Source organism: Psammomys obesus, unplaced genomic scaffold (assembly GCF_907164565.1).
Source record: "Psammomys obesus unplaced genomic scaffold, mPsaObe1.curated_primary_1811, whole genome shotgun sequence".
NCBI lineage: Eukaryota > Metazoa > Chordata > Mammalia > Rodentia > Muridae > Psammomys > Psammomys obesus.
In genome coordinates this window covers 2,594,625-2,616,880 of record NW_026593947.1, presented here as the reverse complement: position 1 = coordinate 2,616,880, position 22,256 = coordinate 2,594,625, and the positions used below count along the sequence as shown (strand labels likewise).

Genomic DNA, 22,256 nt, shown 5'->3' with positions numbered 1-22,256 from the left:
TGAAATCATTAAAAGATGAATGAAGAGCCAAGGATCCCAGATGGGCCCCACCTGGTCACTTCCGTCACTGACCCAGAAACCCAAGGGAAGGCAGATTCCTGAGAAAAGAGCATGTGCTGAGTGTCAGAGACCCCGTGCTGCTCACAGTGCGTTCGCTTTGAATTGCGATTCCTTCCTTTGAATCTTGTCATTATCTGCATTTACAGTGTCCTGTGACCAGTATGGTGCTTTTCATCTCAAATCCCAACTGTCCGTCGCAGGCATTTAGGACAGTGGGTAAGCTTATACCTCAACCTTGAATCTTTCAGCCTTTTAAACCAGTCACTGCATTACTCACACGCCACTACGGCAGAAACAGCTGTAAGAAAAAGAAGGATTTCTTTTGGATCTCAGTTTAAAAATACACCCAGTCCAACGCCGTGAAAAAGCCCTGTGGAGGGGGCAAGAGGAGGTGGCCACGTGACACTCACAGCCAGGAAGCAGAAGAGGTGAAGCTCAGCTTGCTCTTTTTCACTTTCTCCTTTTTATTCAGCCCAGGACCCAGCTCAGGCAGTGACTCTGCCCATACCTGGGAACCCCCTCACGGAGTTGCCCAAAGGCTTGTTTCCATGGTAATTCTAACTCACATCAAATCGACAATCAAGATTAACATCACAGTTATTAATTCCGAAGACTTCTGTGGTCGGTCAGCTCTCCGAGGCTTTCCACACCAGCGCTTCTGTCATGTGCAAAGACAGTTTCATTTTCCTTTACTTCTTCCTAAATAGCAGCTGTTGCACTCCCTTCTTCTGCTGTGACTTGTCCAGGACTCCCAGTAAGATGCTGTGGGGGCGCAGCCAGGGTGGGGGCCCCTCCTCAAGAGCCTGGAGTTTCTTACCCTTTTGCAGCAAGTTTTGGTAAACTCTTTTTAGCAAGTTGAAGAAGTGAGTTTCCCTCTATTCCTAGTTCACTGATGGACGATCTATCTTTTCTTAAAGCAATTCATAAAGCAGTGTTCGCAGTTGGATCTCTTGGGGGAAATGTATCTTACACTCAAAACAGCATTGGAACACAGTCTAGCCGTAATTCAAAGCCCTTTCGGGGCTCCATACGGCTGTTTTCTTGTCTGTGTATCTGTGCGTTTTCTGAATTTGCCCTCAGGGAAGAACAGAGGTGTGGAGGGCGATTTGGTGGTCTGGACCAGCCTAGGAAAAAACTGGCTGGAAGCTTCCCGGGGACCACAGTCTCTGCAGAGGGAGCCAGGGCAGTGGTGGCCTCGAGCTGAGGACCTGGAAGCAGCCACCTCCTCCCATCGCCGCTCAGTGCGCTGTCAACGCCAGGTTAGTTTGCTTTTGCTTTCGTGCTAGCGCCGCTCTTTGGGGTGGAGCGGGGGCGCTTGTGTTTGGGGTGGGTGTGGGGAGGGACTCACGTGTGGAAAGCAGAAGGCCGGGACCTGGCAGGTCCCGCGCCCTAAGGCTGCAGAGCTCGCGGAGCCCTGAGTCAGGCACACTCGGGGCAGCGGGGACCCGAACGCGCGCCCCCGCCCGGTCCACGCGCGCCGGGGCCGCCGCCGCCTCGCGCCCCGGGTGGCTCCGGAGCGCACTGCCGGGCGCGCTCTCCCGAGCTCCAGCGTCCGCGATCGCGCGTGCTGGGGCTCCGGCGGTGACGGGCGAAGGGCGCGGCGCTGCTCTGCCGCCGGCTCCCGGCAGCGGGCGCCGGGGACCCGCTTGGAGGGGCTCGGCTGAGCCGCGCGCGTCCCGACCCTCGCGCCTGCGGCTCCCCCGGCCCCAGCCTGGGCGCCCCGGGCCGCTCGCTGCCGCCGCCCATGGGGATCCGAGAGTTTCCCGGCGGCGCTCCCAGGGCCAAGAGCATCGCTGTGTGAGTGTCGGTGCGGGAGGGCGGCGGGCGGGGTCCCCGGGCATCCGCGACCCCGCACGCCCGCGCTCCGGGAGGGAGGGGGAAGGGAGGGGGGAGGGACGCTCGCGCGCGGCTCAGCCGGGCAAGTTTCAGCCCCATCTCCCGGCCGAGCCCACGTCGCCCGAGGCGCCTCGGGGAGGGCGCGGGACCCGACGCCGGGTTCCCGGGGGCAGGGCGTGCGGCACGCGCGAGGGGAGCACCGCGGGTCCCCACCGTCCCCCCTGACGCCTCCTCCTCCTCTCTGCCCTTGACGCGCTCCGCCTTCCCGCTGCCCCAGTGGCATGAGGAGGTCACCGGACGTCAGCCCGCGGAGACTGTCCGACATCAGCCCTCAGCTCCGTCAGCTCAAGTACCTGGTGGTGGATGAGGCCATCAAGGAGGACCTGAAATGGTCGCGCTCGGTGGAGGACCTCACCGGCGGGCCCGCGGGGCTCACGTCCATCGAGGAGCGGATCCTGCGCATCACGGGCTACTACGGCTACCAGCCCTGGGCGACCAGCTACAAAAGTAAGACGCGAGGCGCCCCTGCTCGCCCGGCCTCCCGCCGGGCAGGAGCGCGGGAAGAGCCACACCACCTCCCCCCGCCCGCGGGTTGCCAACTTCCCAAAGAGGCGCTGGGGGAGGAGGCTTTCGGTTAGTTCTCTCTGCTGTCCCTTCTCAAACGCGGCGTCTCCCCTGCCCCCAGCCTGTCCTCTGCCCAGTGATTCCCAGGGCATGCCTGTGTGGCCATCAGTGAGAAATGCTCTAGAGAACCGGCTATGTGGGTTTCTGGTCAGATCCCGGCGCCGTCAGCTCGGGAGAACTCGGCCTTCGCGGCCCGGATGTTTAACGGTGTCTCCCACACACCCGTGATGGAGACGGCTTGAACCCAGTCGTGTCTGAGTCCTAAGTGAGGCGGGTACCAGACCTCACCCCAAGCTGTCACTCATGACCTTGGCTGCCGGGGGACAGTGGCCCCGGGGACAGCGCCCGCGGGATGCGCCGGACTGACAGGCTGACGGTTGCTTGGTTTCCTTCGGAAGGCAGAGATGCGCCGACACAAACTCAGACATTGTTTGATATATTGCCAGGATCGCGTGTAGTTAGACACTGGAAAAAGATGGCAGTTCACTCCCTCAGTGGGTCTGAGGACTGAGCACGACTCATTCATTTGTGAGGAAGACAAAGAGCTTGATAATTCTGAATGACCTTTTAACCTTTACTGCTTGGAATTACAGCATAATGTATTGGTCCTCGGGGAGAAACAGGCATTTGTTTTATAAATTAGCAATAGTCACCAGAAAAAAGTATGTCTGTACTCGGATTACTTCTAACACCTTCCAGTCCAAGGACTTGGCTGTCAGCTCGTTCGTTTTGTTGTTTGCAATCAGGTTCCCAGGATCTGAGTGCTTGATTCAGTGCCCTGGTTTGACGTTGCATGTAACTCAGCACAAAGCTTCCTCATGCACCTGGGCCCCTGTCTCGGATTCTGCTAAGATGGTTGGCTGGATTGGCTTTCCAGCGCAAAGAGAAGTTCTGAGGTCTGAGAGCCGCTGAGCTCAGGATAGCAAGAATCCAAACATTTCAGAGCCCAGCAATCCCGGGGGTATGGAAGGGATCCCCAGGATCCTTCTAACTTCAGTTAGAAAATAGATATTCTGTATTTTGTATCTCCATGCTCTGCTTTCCAATAACTAAAGACAGCGCTATAAATGACAACTCTTAGCTCCTGAAGTCATAATAGGTCTATGTTATGGTTCCGTTTGTGCCTGGCTCTGTGCTTGGGCTGAGGATTGTGACTTTGGGGTCTGGTGAGCAGCTTTTGGGCGTGATGACTGACACTGGCATCCTTTATGTTAAGACCCAGGAGGGGCCACATGGAACACGTGTCATTTGTGCCACCAACACCTTCCCAAGGCCTCTCTGGGGACGAGGAGAGGGCAAGGCCACCATGGCTTTTGCCCTGCAGACAGAATCCTCACTGCATTCCCCTCTCCCTGTGAGGATTCTTTCTTCTTCCAAGGTATTTTCTTCATACTAAAATGCTTTAGGTGACAAGTGATGTCCTGATGAATTAATTGGCTTTAAGTTTAAATTTAGAGGCGCCGATGATTTATTCATGCAGCACAAGAGGTTTTAGGGCCGTGCTCTGCTGTTTGCCATTCCTACCAAACCCCGAAAATAATAACGCAGAGGCACAGCCATCTGTGGGCACCAGCTCATCGCCTGATACATGAAAATCAACCAACTAGAAGAGACAGCATTTGCAGAGAAGTGTGTGTGTGTGTGTGTGTGTGTGTGTGTGTGTGTGTACAACCCTGGCTGTCATTCTTCAAGTACTGTCCACTTGTAGATTTGAGTCACGGCCTCTCTCTCACAAGCCTGGGATTTGCTGAGTAGGCTGCACTGATGTCCTGCAGGTCCCAGAAAACTGTTCTTGCTACCACTCCACTTTTGGGGTTTCAGACAGGTGGCACCATGTCCTGCCTTTTCTGGGTTCTGGGGATGAACTCGGGCCCCCAGTGCTTCCGAGAGAAACACTTTCCCACCTGAGCCACTGAAGCGGAGCTCTGTGCTGGCAGGGTGGAGCCCCATGACCTGGCCCCTTGGCACTGCTGATGTTTTCTCCATCATTGTGTTGTTTGGGGGCTTCAGTGCTGAGCAGCATTCCCGGCCTCTGTTCACTGGGTGGCAGGAGACTGGCACTCCTCCCTCCGGCGGCAGCCAGACTATTTGTGGACACTGCCAGGTGTCTTCTTCGGGTGAGATGTGGGTTCAGAACTAGTTGGTGACTTTGAGCCCTGTGTTTGCACATCCATCAAGAGGGCGAGGAATGGCCACACCCTCTGAGTTCTCTCCTCCTCTCCTGTTCTTTTGGACCACTCCTTGAGGGGTCGGATGAGAATAAACGACCTTCTGCAGACTCCATGGAGCAGAAGCTTCTAGGGCTCCTGGGACTGATCTGCCCTGGGTTGACGGTAGTTTGCAGTGAGCACTTCAACAACGTCCTTTGTCTCCCTCCCTGAGGCCAGAGCAGGGGACATGAGTGGCTGGGGTGCTCTCGGCTGCTTCTCTTTGCTTCCTTCCCTGACATGGACATGGACTGGGAGGGAGGTTAGATGGAAAGAAAAGGAGCCACATTTTTACGTCCCGTACAGATGTGGACAGGCAGCCTGCGGCACGGCACGGCTGGGAAGTGGTGGCCTGCATGGTCAGGAAACAGCACATCCTGAGTCAGATGGAGCCTCGTGGCGCTTCTCCACCTAGCGGGCTCTTTGGGGACACTCATCCCATGACAGGAGAGCCCAGCAATGAAGATGAAGCTCCTAGCATGGGCGCCCCTCCATCCAGAAGCATGGTTGGCACGGCCTGCCCCGAGCCAACAGCCACAGCAAGGCCAGTGCAGGAGAGGCCAGGAGCTAATGCTCACACTGATGTTTTGCTTTGTCAAGGGCTCTCCTAATGGCTTCTGTGCGCTCTCAAACACTTTCCTAACAGGAGCGCCTTTTAGGGAGAGCTTTGTGGAGAATGAGGTCACGCCTCAGTGCGCAGAAGTCTCTTCTGGGTCTCTTACAAAGCGCCTGCTCTAAACTCTCCAAAGAGGGCTGCTCTCCCCTTTATATGCATTCACTGATACATCACCGTGCTGCACGTTGAGATAAAAGTGATTTAATTTTAGAATGCTGACAGGTTTAGCTTTGAGTCATCCGGAGGGCGGAAGGCAGTCTAGTCCTCTCAGGCGGCCCGTCTCTAGCTTCCTCCTGCCAGCCATGGGTGGCACGGACCTAGGCCTGGGTGTGCAGGGGATGAGGTGGGGGTTTCTGTTTGAATCTTATGATACGCAGGACACTGAAGGACACCTGGTGACAAGGACAGCGATGTTCCTGGACACTCTGGGTCAGGTACCCATACAACTGAAGTCCAACTTGGTAAACCAGTGAGTTTGTTGATAGTGCGAGAGCTTCCTTACAGGAGCAGGGCGGCTCAGAGGCAGGTGCAACACTCAAGGCCACGTGAGTGTGAAGCCAACCTGTGGAAGCTGCTTTCCCAGAGGTCTCTGCAGGGCTGCAGGCGGGTCAACATGCCAGCGAGTCTCTCCATGCCCCGGGCCAGTCTGAGTCTCCCCACCCCCATCTCTCTACATGAGGGAAAAGAGGGGCTTTGTGCATCTGCTCAGTTTGAGGGAATTCCTGGGACTTGTGAGTTCTTTACTTCCTGGGTCTTAAGAAACCTCTTTCCAGATTTCCTGAGTCTTAAGGAGCTTCTTTCAGAACTTGTCCAGTCTCCGGGAGCATCTCTCCAGAGTGGAATGCTTCAGGGTGGAATGGCTATCTGACACCATTTCAGGCTGTGTGCCCAGGCTGCCAGCAGAGCTCCTGCAGAATGAGGTGCACATTGCGGTTGAGGTCACTAGAGCACAGCTTCTGTGTGACATGACCCTTCAGAACAACAGGAATCAGACAGGCAGCTCAAATTTGCTTGCCGCATGTTATTTTAGAGTGTAACTGACAATGAGGAATATGAAAGACCCATGGGAGAGGAGAGTGGGTGACAAGTGGGGATTATTAGAAGCCAGCAGTTTCTGACCTGCCAGTGTCTTATTGCTGTGAAGAGATGCCATGACCATGGCAACTCTTAAAAAGAAAAGCATGTAATTGCGGCTGGCTCACAGGTTCAGAGATTTAGTCCATTATCATCATGGCAGGAAGCATGGTGGCATGCAGGCAGACGTGGTGCTGGAGGAGGAGCTGAGAGTTCTATACAGATGCAGCAGGAAGAGAGAGACACTGGGCCTGGCTTGAACATTGGTAATCCCGAAGCTCACCCCCAGTGACATGCTTCCTCCACCATGGCCACACCCACTCCACCAAGGCCACACCCACTCCAACAAGGCCACATCCACTCCAACAAGGCCACACCAGCTAGTCCCTGTCACAGAGCATCACTCCCTACTGCCCAAACACTCAGGTCCATGAGCCTGTAGGCCACTCCTAATCAAAGCACCACAGCCTGAGAGAAATTTAAATTTGGCTCTCAGGTATCAACACATGCTCAGCACTTCCTAAGGTAGTCTAAGCTTTGAGGATTAAAACCTAGAACTGGAGGCTGGAAAGGTGGCTCAGCCAGTTCAGTGCTTGCCAAGCAAGCTTGAAGACTTGGTTTGTATCCCAGCACTATGTAAAAAGTCAGTCATGACATATCACTCACCCCAGAACTCGGTAGGCAGGGTCAGGAGGATCTCTGGGGCCCGCTGGCCAGTTGCTCTAGTGGAATCCAGATTCAGGGAGAGACTATCTTCAAAACCAAGGTAGAGGGTTGTTTTAGTCAGGGCTCTGGAGGAATAGAGCACATAGAACGAACCTATATATAGAGAGAAACGAGGTTATTCCTGTGGCTCACAGGCTGTGGTCCAGTTAGTCCAGCAATGGCTGTCAGTCAGCAGAAGGTCCAGGAGTCCAGCAGCGGTTCAGCCCCTGGGGCTGGATTCTCAAATGCTCCTCACCGAACACTGGGATTCTGAAGAAATAAGCTCTAGACCCACTGAAGGAAGGGACTTGCCAGCAAGATCAAGTAGACAAAAAGCAATGTCTCTGTAGGCTGCCAGCGGGATGTGGGGTTCAGATGGGAGGTTCACCACTCCCACATCACAGAGCCAGACTGAAAGTGGGTCTTCCCACTCCAAGTGATTTAACTAGGAAAAATTCCCTCATAGGTGTGCCCAGCCACTTGGGTTTTAGTTAATTCCGGACACAGTTGACAACCAAGAACAGGCAGCTCAGGCCAGTTGCAGAAGACAGCCAAGTGACTCGCCGGCCTCCACACCTGCACGCGTGCAGGCTCACATACACATGCTCACGTGTGCACACACACAGCAAGTCCCGCGCTCCCCAGCTCCTTCAGTTGATCCCAGACTCCTCCAGCCTCAGGAGCCTCATCTCCAGGGACATAGCTTTCCCAGGTGTTCTCACTGTCTCCCTGTTTGGAAATCTCTCCAAGTCTCATCAGGAAGCCCTCGGTTTATCCTTCCTTTACGCTGCTGGAAACATTGCAGTGGGCCTTATTTTAAAAGTCCGTGTAGAAGCCACTGACCTTCGCTGCGTCCTGTCCTCACTGCATCGAGGTGTTCACCTGAAGGACAAGCCTGCAGAGGCGACACCCACAGGTTCCAGAGCGAGGTTAGGGAAGAGCATGTGCCTCGAGCTGAGAGCACAGCCCTGTGCCTCCATAGCTACGAACAAGTCACTCAGCGCTGTAAACTCCGGTGTATCATCTGCAAACTGGGGGAGGGAAACACACTCACGTCTGTCTTCGTGAGGCCCAGCAAGCCACACTGCTTCTGGAGACTGGCTCACAGAAAGCCTCAGCTGCCCCTCACGTGGCTTCAGGTCGAGGCTGGAACGATCTCCCCGCTGGGTGGAGGCTCAGCCCAGAGTCAGCCTCGGCCCTGCTGCCCCAAGCAGCGTCTTTCTCCTTGGATTTGAGTTTGAGGTCCGAGGTTGTGTAGCTGGGCTTGGTGGCATCCCGACAGTCCCTGATACTCGGGAGCCTGGCATAGGACTGGTACTAGAACTCAGCAGTTTGGGATCAGCCTGGGCAACACAGAGAAGCATCGTAAAGCCAAGCGCCAAACCCGGAGGCCATGGTCAAGTCTGGAGCCTGGTAGAGGAGATGTCTGTCTGTGGGTGGGTCAGAAGCAGGGAGGCCAGGCCACATGCGCATGTACAGCCCCGAGGCAGCCATGCTGCTTTCCGGGTCTGTCTCATTTCTTTCTGTCCTGGACGAAGATCATGCTGAAGCTCCTCCAAGCCGCTAAGAGACCATTGCTTTCCCCCCTCGTTCCCATGTTCTGTGACCAAAAGCCAGGCTTTATTCTGTGTGGTGGTCATACGCTTCCCTCTGGAGACAACTCCTGAGCCATGGGAGAGGACACTGTAATAATTACACTGGTTTCATGGCTGTGGCACGGGCAACCTGAGGAAGGAAGGGCTTCTTTCAGCTCTTGGGTGCAAAGGCTCACTCCTTCATGGCCACGTGTTTGGCAGAGTGAAGCAGCTCTCATCACAGTCAGGAAGCAGAGAAAGGGAGTATTGTGCCATTTCCCACTTCCCCCTGCACGCCACACAGACCCCCATGGGACAGGACTCCCCTGCAGTCAATACCCTCCCCTCAGTCTTCTCTGGAAACCTACCTCTCAGGCCCTTAGGTGATTCTAGCTTCAGTCAGGTTGGCGGCACCAATCAGAATCACACACAACAAAGAACGCTTGGCTGGAAGGAAGAACTCGCTGCTGAAGTGGCTTCGGCACGGAGCCCCGGGCACCACAGTGGCACTCAGACACCACAGGTGCATTAAGTATTTTCTGTCCATGTCAAGGCATAAACAGATGTGTGTGAGTGCGTACGTGCTTGTGTGTGCATGGGGGGCGTGCTGGCATGCATGGGTGTGTGTGTGTGTGTGTGTGCACTCTCATGAGGAGGCCAGAGGTCAAAGTGTCATTCCCACATACTGCCTCGCTTTCTCTTTGAGACAGTGTCTCTTCCTGGCAGGACAGGCTGGTTGACCAGCGAGGCCCACAGGTCCACCTCATGTCCTCAGTGCCGGGGTCACACGCTTGTTTCAGCATACCCTGCTTTTCCTCATGGGTACAAGGGACCGAACTCACATCCCCATTCTTGCATAGCAAGCACTTTCCTGGCGCACTGACTCCCCCATGAAGTTTCTGTCCACCGCCAGTGGAATGAGGGTGACTGGAGAACTGGCCCTGCAGTTGGGAGGCCGGGAGCTCTTTAGGTGGATAAGGGTGGCAAGCTCCTGGACACTGCCTAGGGTGGGGCCATAAATTGGCGTACTTTTTGGGCTACTTTTTTGGGTCCTTACATCTACCACCCTTCTCCACCCTGATCCGAGCCCCCAACACCAGGTAGGAGAGAAAGAAGGTTAGAGGAGAAAGAGGGCATAGACCTCATTAGAGTACTTCCTGCTGACCAGGGGCATCGGGTTCCTGGGGCAAGTCAGTCTTCGTTGCCAGAACATCCAGCAAACAGCAAAGGCAGCAGCAAGGCCCGCAGCAGTGACAAGCCCTCTCAAGGCTCTTCCTTTTATCCCCCTCCAGAGTCCCCATATGCAGCTGACAAAGATCACGCCCCTCCTAGAGCATGAGACAATCATAGTCAGCTGCTGTGGACAACCTGAAGCAACCCTGCATCCCACACCTGGGATCAAAACAGAAACATGGTCACATAACATAATTGGGTTTTTAAAGAAACTGAAATTCTCACTGCAACAGTGTTGCTTATTTGCAGCTTGAGGTAGCTTTGATGAGTGATGTTTGAGGCTGAGGGAGGGGAGGCCGCACTTTGCTCAGGTACTCTGCAGCCCAGAAGTTTGTCTGGGATTCCCGGGACGCTCAAGTGTTAACAGTGTAACTTCTCAGATAGTTTTCTGGTTTGACAAATGTTTTCCTCTGGCATTCAAACCTTCTCCTCGTCAGTGTGCCCTGTGTCAGCTCTGATCCTGGACTAGATCTGAATCTGTTAGGCCATTATATCTTATCCTTCTCACTATCTACTGGGAATGATAAAGCCTATAAAAATCTGTTATGTCCTAAAAGTTTTATTCAATGCAGGTAGGAAAGTGCATCCTGGTGTCTGCCAGCATGGATTTCATGTTTTTTCAGTTTAGAAATTGAGCTAGCCACTTTCAATAAATACATAAAATGGTGTCTTCTTGCAGAGAGCATTTTGAAGGTCCATAGTCAGAATAACAAACTTCAAGAGCTTATCCAAACTGCTTCACTCTGCCAGCGATTTATCAAATATTGAACGCAAAAATGTTTCAGAGGTTATCTGATCTTACGCAGTAGATTTTTTTTCAAAGTGAGTAGTTGGGTGCATATAAAATATTTAAGTCATTGGAATTTATAAATCTTTTTAAAATGATATTTTATTTTATATGTGTGGGTGATTTTCCTGGATGTATTGCCGTGTACCATATTTGCATGCAGTGTTCTCTGGAAGCAGAAGGCAGTTCTGGAGCCTCTGGAGGTGGAATTATAGAAGGTTGAGGGCTGCAGTTTGGGGGCAAGGAGCCAGACCCAGGTCCTCTGCAAGAGCAACCGGTGCTGCTAACCTCAGAGCCACCTGTCCAGCACCCAGGAAGGGGGATGCTGTGGCTTACATATGTGTTTGTTCTGTCATAGACAACATTTTATCTAGTGTTTACCTCAGAAGACATTTGAGGAGTTTTGATGTGGGATCAGAAAGTGAAAGCCAGGGGCATTTTCTGCTGTGCTGAGTCTAAAATGTCCCCTTGAAGGCTCATGTGCTCAAAACTTGTTAATCTCGATCAACAATGACAAAGCACAGACTGATCTCTATAGTATAAAAATAACACGACATGACAGTCTTGTTTGGACCATTGTAACCAGTCAGGCCCAGTGCGAGAAAGGACTAGAGGGACAGGGAGACAGGGAAGGCAGTGGTCAGTGCTGCCCGAGCTGACAGCCTCTTGTTCTCAGCAAACTTTGTAAGGACAGAAAGACACAGGGCTGGGTATCTAACAGAGCAAACAGGGAAGGGGGGAAGATCCAGCATCTCTAGAAAACATCCAAGCCAGAGTCCAGTTACCAGACTTCCAGCTTTGGGGCCCTTCCCACCCCTTTCTTCCTCCAGCTTAGTCGCCTGTCATTCTTCGAGGTTCAAAGCTCCAGGCTCCCCTAGCCTCCCCTCCAGTGCAAGGGGAAGTTTAAGCTTCAGTGAGCACATTTTCTCTCATCTTCTGTAAACTTTCGTTCTCATGATGTAACCAGAATTCTAACCTGTTAAAAACAACCCAAATAGTCAAGCAATTTTTTTTTCTCCTTCCCATGAAATCATGCAACGGCACAGATTTTTGACTGGGTCAGTGAAGTTAATCCCTATTGTCGTTCCGGCATTGTGTGCTGTGAGCAGTCCATCTTCCTCGCAGAGCCTGAGCAGGCTAGCCTGCAGCCTGCTTCCTCTCTCACGGGGAGCCTGGTGGGAGGAACAGCAGTGGGAATGCAAGCAAGCTGGGCAGCTCTGTCCGCCTGGTGGCTGTGTGTCCCACGCTCACCCCCAGTTCCACAAGTGTGGTCATGTGAAGTGATCCTCTCTGGCGGGCCGAGGAACGGTAGCATTTCTCCAGTTCATGGACTTGATGAGCGTGGTGTTTCAAGGACCGTGTGTGTTCAGCTCTTTTCTTTAGTTAACCCAAGCCACTTCTGCACGGGTGTGCAGATGGGACCAACAGACTTAAAGCCGGGCGCTGTCGGTGCAGAGTGCACTGGGCGTCTGAGGTTTTCACCAGCAGGGCCTCCATCTTCCTGACTGCTCGCTTACCCCTTTTATTTCTTTGTGCTGAGCACGTGGAAATCTGAGCCCTTGGGAAGCTGCATTCCTAGGGAAACCTCAGCTTTTACCCTAGTTGCTAAAGGGTTCAAAGCCATTGGAATCAGGGCCTAGTCATGCCCTGAATTTCATCATGACTTTTTGTCTGCTGTTTACACAGGGAGGTGGCTTAGGCACCTCGATTCCTTGACCATTTGGACCGGCTCAAGGGGCCAAATAGTCAAAGCTCTCTTTCAGGGTGTGGGGTTCTTTCCAAGGCCTCTGTGTGAGAGGGTGGCCTCGTTTCCTGTACGGCATTGGCTGGGTGGCCTTTAGGAGACTAATGAAAACCAATTCCATACGGAGCAGCTTGGAAAACTTGTTTGCTGCAGCTTACGAGTTTGCTTCTGTTTTTAAATGGGCTCATTTCCTTGGGCTTCGTAACTGTGAGTGTGGTTTTGAGGGAGAATGCCCTCGCTCTCAACAGGGGAGGGACCATCGGTGTCAGGTGTGTGATCCTCTTCTGAACAGCTTTCAGTGAACAAGCACCAATAGACACATCAAGATCACACAAAAAGCTACGGCAACACTCTAATATTTGGTGAATCTAAGCAACACATGCCAAGCCTCCTGGCAATGGGAACACTTTCAAAATGAAACCGCCACCATTCCGGTCAGTGGCGCAGCACTGTTCAGGCGTGGGTGGGGGGCTATGTGTACCTCACTGGGGTTGTTATCTCAAAAATCAATTAAAAACAAAGCTGGGAGAATGGCACAACACTGTCAGGCTGTTCCCAGGAGGAGAAAGTCTATCGTACCCACAGCCCCAGCAGCAGGAGAGCTGCTGATGGCACACCAAGGAAGACCAGTGTACTGTCCACACTGCTGTGAGTAAGCACCCAAGAAGAGCAACTTAGGGAAAGGAAACGGTGCACGGTTTGGGCCCACAGTTTGAGCCCACAGTTTGAGGGTGCACGGTTTTGGCTCACAGTTTGAGGGTTCACGGTTTTAGCTCACAGTTTGCGGGTGCACGGTTTGGGCTCACAGTTTGCGGGTGCACAGTCCATTGTGGTGACAGGGCAGTTGGCCACATGACATGCACAGAAGCAAAGAGAGATGAACGGTGGTGCTCAGCTTGCTCTCTCGTTATTACTCAGTCCAGGACCAGCTCACAGACAGTACTGCCCGAAGCTGGGCATACTTCCCCCTTGGAGGTAAGCTTTCCTGGAAATGCCCTCACAGTCTCACCCAGAGGCCTCACTTCTAGGTCCTTCTAAATTCCATTGAGGTGCCAGTGATGATTAACGCAGCTGTGCCCCAGCCTCTAAGATTAGCACAGCTGTCCTCATATCTTCCTGTGTGTTTGTAGTGCCCTTCCTACTTTCATGCCACACACTAACCACACACACACACACACACACACACACACACACACACACACACAAGTCTAGATTCCACGTATGAGAGAAAACAGAGATGCTGTGTGTGGCTTATTTCTAGAACAATCCACCTTCACCCATTTTCCTGAAAAAGTCAGAATGTCATTCTCCCTCACAGCAGACTAAAACTCCACCATGAGCAATGAGCTCTGGTGTACACTGTGCTTTCTTTATCCAGTCGCCGAAGCCAGTTCCGTATCTCTGCTGTTGTGAACAGAGCAGCATTAAGCAAACACACGTGTTTTTTCTGGGTTATCTTGTGGGTTTGTCTTCAGTTTTATCTGTGAGATCAGTTCTTAGAAATGTAATTCCTGGATCAAAGGACATGCAGATTCACGTCACTGGCGAGCGACTCTCACTTCATAGTTCACTCCACTTCCCAGCCCCTGAGCTACTGGATTTGTCTTCATTCCTTTCCTCCGTCTCTTCCACCGCTAACACTGGCATGCTGTGCTTCCATTTAGCGTAGGCAGCTGAAATAGTCAGGGAGGCAAACTGTTCTCTTTCCACACAGTTATATGGAGGTAACCAAGGCTCCGAGGCCCTGGGAGACTTCCTTTCCCGGTTCTGTAACTATGGTATTTCTGCCCCTCAGTGTCTGAACTGATGCTGCCATCATTTTTCAAGGTACACTAGGACCTTTGCTGGAAACCTGCCTTACCAGGGCTGATGTCGCCTTACCCAACTTTGCTTCTGGAAAAAGCACACAGACTTGCAGTCACAACTGCAGCTAAATAAATAATCACTGAGTTATTATTTATTTGCTGCCCATCCCAGGACAGCAAGATACACTAGGGAAAACTCCAGAAAGACAGGGTCGCCTTGAAGTGCCTCTGGCCTCCACAACAGTGGCTGACAGTTTGTGGAGCCAATCAGTTAAAGAAATCAGTTTTTATGAGATTTTAACAATCAGTTAGAGTACGAGCTGAATGCCCAATGATAGTTGAAATCCATAGTGTTAGCCAGGGTGGATTCCTGACAAGGCCAGAGTTGACACGTTCTCACTGCTGTCAGACTGCCCATTAGGGAGTCACCCCTCCAGACCCCGGAGACTGCTTCCATCCACCGGCGTCTTTGGAACTGCTGGTAGCTGACATGTGGAGATAACTGCCTTTTGCTTCTTATGTAAGGTCTTGAGATGTAGGTGGCCCAGGCTGATCACACATTCACAATCCTCCTGAAACTGTGTGTTTTTTTTTAAATGTCTTCATTGAATCGTAGAAAACTCTGCATATGATCAATATATGTGATTGGATTAGTTTTAGCAGGGGCATCTGTGAAGCTATTGCCACAGCGAAGAAAGAAATATGTCCGTTTTCATCAGTAGTTTCCCTGTGTCTCTTGGGGATGCCCAGCAGCAAAGCTTATAACCAGAATTCTATCCTCTCCGGGCTTGTTCAGTTTTGCTTTGGCTTCTGAGGTAGACTCTCACTCTGTAGCCCAGGCTAGCCTGGAACCGAAAGCAGCCTCTGTGCCAAAGCGTCTCTCAGCGGGAAGGGATTGAACTGTGCAGAGTGGCAGAGAAAGGCTACAAGCTATCGGCACACAAGAAGGCCCCTCATTCCAGATACAAATTATGCCCGGGCCAGGCAGCCTGGGGAAGCAGCTGTCTGGCAACCTCGAAGCTCACTGTTGGCACTGTGGTAGGGACCCAGGGCCGTGTAGAGTCCCTTAGTCAGGTGCTGCTGCTAGGACATGCCGCTGTCTGTGGCTCACAGCTGGGAGATTAATGACTGACCATTGCATGCCCTACAAGGTATTTGGCTTTGTGTTAGGAGAACATAAAATATACAACAGGCAAACAGTGGCGTGCTGGCTGGCAAGTCTATGTCAACCTGACAGCCTGGAGTTACCCAAAAGGAGGGACGCTTAACTGGGAAAGCGCCTCCGTGAAATTCGGCTGCAAGGCATTTCCTTAATTAGTTATTGATGGGAGAAGGCCATGGGTGCTTGCATGCCTGGGCCAGTGGTCCTGGGTTCTGTAGGAGAGCAGCTGAGCCAGCCATGAGGGAAAGCCAGTGAGCAGCTCCCTCCATGGCCTCAGCATGGCCCCTGCCTCCAGGTTCCTGCCCTGAGTGAGTTCCTGCCCTGACATCCTCCAATGATGGATTGTGATCTGGAAGTGTAAACCAAATAAACCCTTTCCTCCCCAACTTGCTTTTTTAAGGTCACTGTGTTTCATCACGGCAATTGTAACTCTAACTAAGACAGATAGACTTTTGTAGTTCTGCTAATAATTAAAAATTACTATCAGAAAAAGTGTATATGCGTGTGTGTGTGTGTGTGTGTGTGTGTGTGTGTGTGTGCGCACACACACACATGCGCACATTAGCAAGTAGACTGGAAGCCAGCATTCGACCTTTGCTGTCCTGGCTGTCCACCTTATTGGTTGAGCTGAAGTCTCACTCGCTTCAGCTGGACTGGCTGGCCAGTGAGCCCCAGGCACTCACCTGACTCCACCTCATTTATAAGTTCTGGGGATGATCGTAGAAGTTGATTCTTTGGTGTGTGTTGGTGTGGGCGCCCTGGATGGAAATGGGTGATTCTTGGTCAGTACAACGGCTGGCCAGTGAGCTATGTTTGAGAAAAGACATAGCTCTTTGAATGAATCTCTGCCCAGCCACCTCCATGCCAGGCTGTCTTCTTCACAGACCATGGCTGGCAGTCAGCCTCCGTGTGCCTCTGGACTCTGACTCAACAGGAAGAAAAAAGGAAATGTATTCAGTCAGGTGATTTAAAATTGCATGGACTTTCTATGCCTGCCCCAGCTCTGAACAGTGATAAGGAGACATGTTTATTTACAACAGCTTTGGGCCTTCGATTATTCTTGTTCTTAACTAGCTCTTACCAGCTCTGTTAACCCAGTTATATTAAACCGTGTTCTGCCACTCGGCTTGTTACCTTTTCTTCCTCCACATCTCACAGGCAAATCCCCCAAGCCCTAGTCTTTCCAGAGTCCCAGTCTCTGCCTGAAGTCCTGCCTTCTTCTCTTGCTTTTGCTATGTGCCTTTCAGCTCTTTATTCAACCAATCAGGGGATGGAGAACAATGTTTATAAAACATGGAGGCAGGTGATGCTTAAAAGCACCAGTGTCCGGTCTGGTACTCGACTCTCTAGGCAGAAACCAGCATTTGAATAATACAAGTATAACCTTTATATGGTGTATAAAAGGTCACCCCAACAGTGACAGACCAGAAATGCATCTCCTTCTCAGGGGACATGCGGGGCAAATAAGCAGCAAGACCAGCAATGTTTGCGTGTTTGCATGGGGTAGCGTCTCAGGCTCCTAAGGAAGGGTGTTTCCCTACCTTCCCCCTGCACCCAGACTTAACGCTTGGAATAGCCGGAGGCCAACCAAACTCTACCACTGTGAGTCTGGGAGATGGGTTTTCAGACTTTCTTAAGCCCAGACTGCAGCAGGGCCAGCCTAATGCCACATGCATGCCCCTCCTGGGCAGCTCCTGGTTCTCTCTGCTACTTAGAGTAAGAAGCGTGTGCCTGTGCGGCACAGCAGAAAAGGCCTGCTCTGACTTTCTGCTTCTGGGTTACCTCACTCAGGATGATCTTTTCTAGTTTCCTGCTATTTGCCTGCAAATTTCATGATTTCCTTGTTTTTCATTGCTGAGTAGTATTCCACTGTGTAAATGTACCACAATTTCTGTATCCATTCCTCAGCTGAGGGACATCTGGGTTGTTTCCAGATTCTGGCTATTACTAATAAAGCTGCTATGAACATAGCTGAGAAAATGTCCTTATTGTATGGTAGAACATCTTTTGGGTGTATGACCAGGAATGGTATAGCTGGGTCTTGAGATATGGCTAGTCCCAGTTTTCTGAGAAAGCACCAGATTGATTTCCAAAGTGGAAATTGCACTTCCACCAGCAATGGAGGAGGGTTCCCCTTTCTCCACATCCTCACCAGCATGTGTTGTCACTTGAGCTTTTGATCTTAGCCATTCTGACAGGTGTAAGGTAGAATCTGAGTCATCTTGATTTGCATTTCCCTGATGACTGAAGACTTTGAGCATTTCTTTAAGTGCTTCTCCACCATTTGAGATTCCTCTGTTGAGAATTCTCTGTTTACCTCTGTATCCCATTTCTAATTGGATTATTTGGTTTGCTAGAGTTTAATTTCTAAACTCAAGTCCAAGTGGATCAAAGACCTCAACATAAAACCAGACACACTAAACCTGTTAGAAGAAAAAGTGGGGAAGAGCCTTAAACTCATTGGCACAGGAGGCAACTTCCTGAACAGAACACTAACAGCACAAGCTCTAAGATCAATAATCAATAAATGGGACCTCATGAAACTGAGAAGCTTCTGTAAAGCAAAGAACACTGTCATCAGAACAAAATGACTGCCTACAGATTGGGAAAAGATATTCACCAATTCTATATCTGACAAAAGGCTAATATCCAGAATATAGAAATAACTCAAGAGTTGTGGATTTTTAACCCTTAAGTTTCATCAAATAAGGAATTTTCTCCTCCTTTGTTTTTGCTTCTTTTGGATGAATTTCAAGATAAGGGAAGACAGTTGGCTTTATGTCACCATCTTTAACATAGTGAAAGGCTTTGTCCTGTAGCTTGTAAGTGATGGACTGTCACTAAAATGCCTTTAATGCTGAAGTGCCATGAAGAAAGCGTCTCAGCCTTGGTGCTGTGGAGGTTTTATGAAAAGTGAGAGAAAAAATAGGAAATGATCAGAGCCTGAAAAAATAAGCTAAAAACCCATGGTGACATCAGATGGAGAAAAATGGGCATAATGGCCCAAAATAAGGTGAGGCAGAACGGCAGTGAAGAGCACAAAGAGAGAGCCAGCGTTCCTGTCTGAGTCCATGTAGATTGGATGAGGGGAGAAGATGAAGTGATTGTTTAAAAGGTTTAAGGAAGTGAGGTGTAGACAAGCTGGGCAGGGGGAATAGCCACAAGTCTACAGGGTTGTGGAGCTGGGAGCAAAGAAATCACCCTTCCGAGCCTGAGCCTGAGTGAGCACGTGACAGACTACAGACACATGGAGGTGCCTGGTCTCCAGCTCCTGATAGAGCCAGGCTTAAGGTCAGGGTCAGGGTTAGGTTAGGGTTAGGTTAGGGTCAGGGTCAGGGTTAGGTTAGTGTTAGGGTGAGGGTTTGGGTTAGGATTAGGGTGAGAGTTAGGTACCATATTCAGGGTTAGGGTTAGAGTTAGGGTGAGGGTTAAGGATAGGGAATGGGTTAGGGTTAGGTACTGTATTCAGGATTAGGGTTAGGGTGAGGGTGAGGGTTAGGGAATGGGTTAGGGTTAGGGTAAGGGTTAGAGTGAGGGTGAAGGTTAGGGAATGGATTAGGGTGAGGGTTAGGGTTAGGATTAAGGTTAGGGTGAGGTTAGGGTTAGGGAATGGGTTAGGGTGAGGGTGAGGTGAGGGTTAGGTATCGTAGTCAGGGTAGCTGAAGAGAGATTACCATTCTTCTGGCCTTTCTTGTGATTCCAGTAGTTCATTCACAAGCCAGACTCCTGCTCTTTTCTCTGCACTCGCTCTTCTTCCCTGACACTCCCTCATCAGGCTCCAGTTTAAATACTTTCTTGGGGCTGGGATATGGCTTCAGCATAGAGCTCTTGCCTGGTGGGCGTGTAGCCCTCGGTTCAGTGTCCACAAGCAGGCTGTGGTGCAGAGCTGGGTGAGATCTCATTGCAGGTGAGAGGGTTAGTTCAGGGTCATCCTGCACAAAGGACAGGTTTGAGAACAGCCTGGGACACATGAGGAAGGGGAGGGGACTGGGAAGAGGAGGGGGAGAAAGTGAGGGAAGTGGAAAGGGGAAGGCAGAGGAGGGGAGCTCCCCCTGGTCACTTGGGCCAGGGGTGTGGCGGGGTAGGAAACACAATGTCCACAGTCGGCAACCATCAAGTTCTACAAGGGTGGGATCTGCTCCCTTAGATTTATCTGAGCAATACTTGACATCCACTGCAACTCAAAGAGCTTGTGAACCTTGAAATAAGAGCAGAGTGTGCAGGAAGAGTAAGAGACAGTGTCGTGAAGGCCACGAGAAGGTATTATGGTTTAACTCTGTGATGTCCTTCACAGGCTCATGTTTTGAACACAGGGTTTCCAGCTGGTAGACATGCTTTTGGAGGCAGTGGACCTCTGGGGCAGGAGACAGGGCTGATAGAGCATGTTGCCCGGCTTTGAGGACGAGAGCCCAGCCCACTTCCGGCATGCACTGGCTGCTTCCTGCCTTAGTGAGAGGTGAGGGGTCCAAGCACGTGTCCCCACCACTGTGAGCTCCACTATGATGGACTGTCCACCCCTAGACTGTGAGCCAAGGTGAGTGCTTCCATCCTTAGGTTGCTCACATCAGGTGTTCTGTCACAGTGATTAAACAACTAATACAGAATGTAATTTTCACCATTATTCAAGATCAAGGTCAGCGAGCTGGTTCAGGGAGAAAGGACATTTTCTATGGCTGATGAGCTGGCTTATATCCCCGGAATCTGTAGTTGGAGGAGAGAACCAGCTCCCGAAAGCTGTCCTCTGAAGTCTTCACACGCACCACAGCAAGTATGTGCTCAAATTCATGGCCACAAATGTCTTTTTCTCCCTCCCTCGCTCTCTGACACATACAAACTAATAAACATAGTAAAATCTTAAGATGATATCAAACGTGGCTAAGCTGTTCACTGCCATCAAGCACTCACGGTAGTGTCACAAGACCCAAGTGAAAACCGCTCTCTCCGGGCCCAAGGCAAGAGTTTAAGGCTCATGCCAAGTCATGACTATGAAATGAGGAAAGTGCGAGCAAGTTCCTCTGCGTTTGCTGAAGCTGTGTTTGACCTGAGTACAAAGCAGACATGTAGCTGCTGCCCCCAAAATTAGCCTTTTGTCCATGGTGGAAATTACAACAACATTTCAGACTGCTATTTATAGGATTGCCGTTATTATTATTTGCATTTTGAACTGTGCAAATGGCCGTGAAGAGAAGAAGCATCATGAGAAAGCTCTTGTCTATAGAGTAAGATTGATTTTCCATTTCTGTTTTCTCCTGGGCATCTGAAGACATAAGACACTTTCAAGTGTCATTTGCACTCAGATGTGACTAACTTGAAGGCCTGTTCCTACTTTCCAATCACTTAGTTCACTCCCTGATGTGGAGCCGTGTTCAGCATTTGCACACGGAAGTCACTTATCATCGACTGGGTTTCTCCCTTCCTTCCTTCCTTCCTTCCTTCCTTCCTTCCTTCCTTCCTTCCTTCCTCCCTCCCTCCCTACCTCCATCCTTCCCTCTCTTCCTTCCTTCCTTCCTTCCTTCCTTCCTTCCTTCCTCCCTCCCTCCCTTCCTCCTCCCCCTCCCTCCCTCCCTCCCTCCCTCCCTCCCTCCCTTCCTTCCTTCCTTCCTTCCTTCCTTCCTTCCTTCCTCTGTTCCTTTTTAAGGCAGTAGCTTAGTCTTATCTAGAAGCGAATGCTTTGACAGCCAGATAGTTCCAAACACTTGGTGACGTTTTGCCCTTAACCACAGCTGCTACAGAAAAGGCGAAGAAAGTAATAAGCATGCAAAGTGGAACGCTCTCCCCAATGGCCTTTTCATTTCCTCCGAGCCCAGGGGAAGAAGGAGCGGGAGGGTTGGCAGCCCACAACATCCAAGAAGGAGAAAATAAATGTTATATTTTTAAATAACAAGCCACACCACGAGGTGAGTGTGGTTCCATGTTTGTATCCGTGTTTAGAGCCGTGGGCATCGGGCCGAGGAAGGGCGAGCATTGGAGCAGCAGAGCAGTTGCTGCTGGAGGAAACCTTGGCCTCTGGGGTTCCTGGGAGGCGAAGGGCCTGACCAGCGCTGCTTGGCTGAGGGCTGGCCGGTAAAGCACTTGCCCTGCAAGCATGGAGACCCACATCTGAGTGTGGAGCCCACGTGACAAAGGCAGCGTGCTGGCATCCATGTGTAATCACAGCACTAGGCAGGCAGAGACAGGAAGGTCCTGGGGCTCAGGAACCAGCAAGCCCCACCTGCTGAGTGAGCCCAAGACAGCTAAACAGGGTGGGTCAGGCCGGGGGCGAAGGGGGTACTGAAGTTGATCTCTGGCCTCTACGTACACACATACACTTCCTCTTACAGCCACACACACACACACACACACACACACACACATACACACAGTACACTCACACACAGCACACTCACACACATGCCACACACACTTGCACACCCCATTCTCTCACACGTACTCACCACATACACTTACACACTCTTGCACACACACACCGTTCACACAAGCATCCTCACACACTCACAGATACGCACACACCGCACACACATCACAGACACACTCATAGACATTTACACTCTCACACACAGCTGACAACCGCAGCTTGCAGCGGTGGGGCCCTTCCTCTCACGGCTGCTGCTTCGTCTAGTGAGACTCACACCTGGCACACAGCCTCCTGGTCCCTCTCTCCTCCACAAATGCGCATCTGCACTGGGCCTGCCGCCTCTCAGCGCGGGGGACTCGCTGCGCTGCCTTGCCAGGAAGTGACAGCCCCCTTGGCCCTCACCTGAGGCCTTTACACTGCTGCCAGGAAGTGACAGCCCCCTTGGCCCTCACCTGAGGCCTTTACACTGCTGCC

At 51.5% G+C, this 22,256-nt stretch overlaps 1 protein-coding gene across 1 annotated transcript in view; it reads left to right on the top strand.

Moving 5' to 3' along the window:
* Window positions 1–1,804: 1,804 nt before the first annotated feature.
* Slc35f3 (solute carrier family 35 member F3) overlaps window positions 1,805–22,256 on the top strand; it is a 204,184-nt gene continuing 183,732 nt past the window's right edge. The window contains exons 1-2 of the mRNA XM_055617574.1: window positions 1,805–1,857; window positions 2,174–2,403. Of these exons, the coding sequence (XP_055473549.1) occupies window positions 1,805–1,857; window positions 2,174–2,403 (283 nt within the window). The remainder of the gene's footprint in view (window positions 1,858–2,173; window positions 2,404–22,256) is intronic.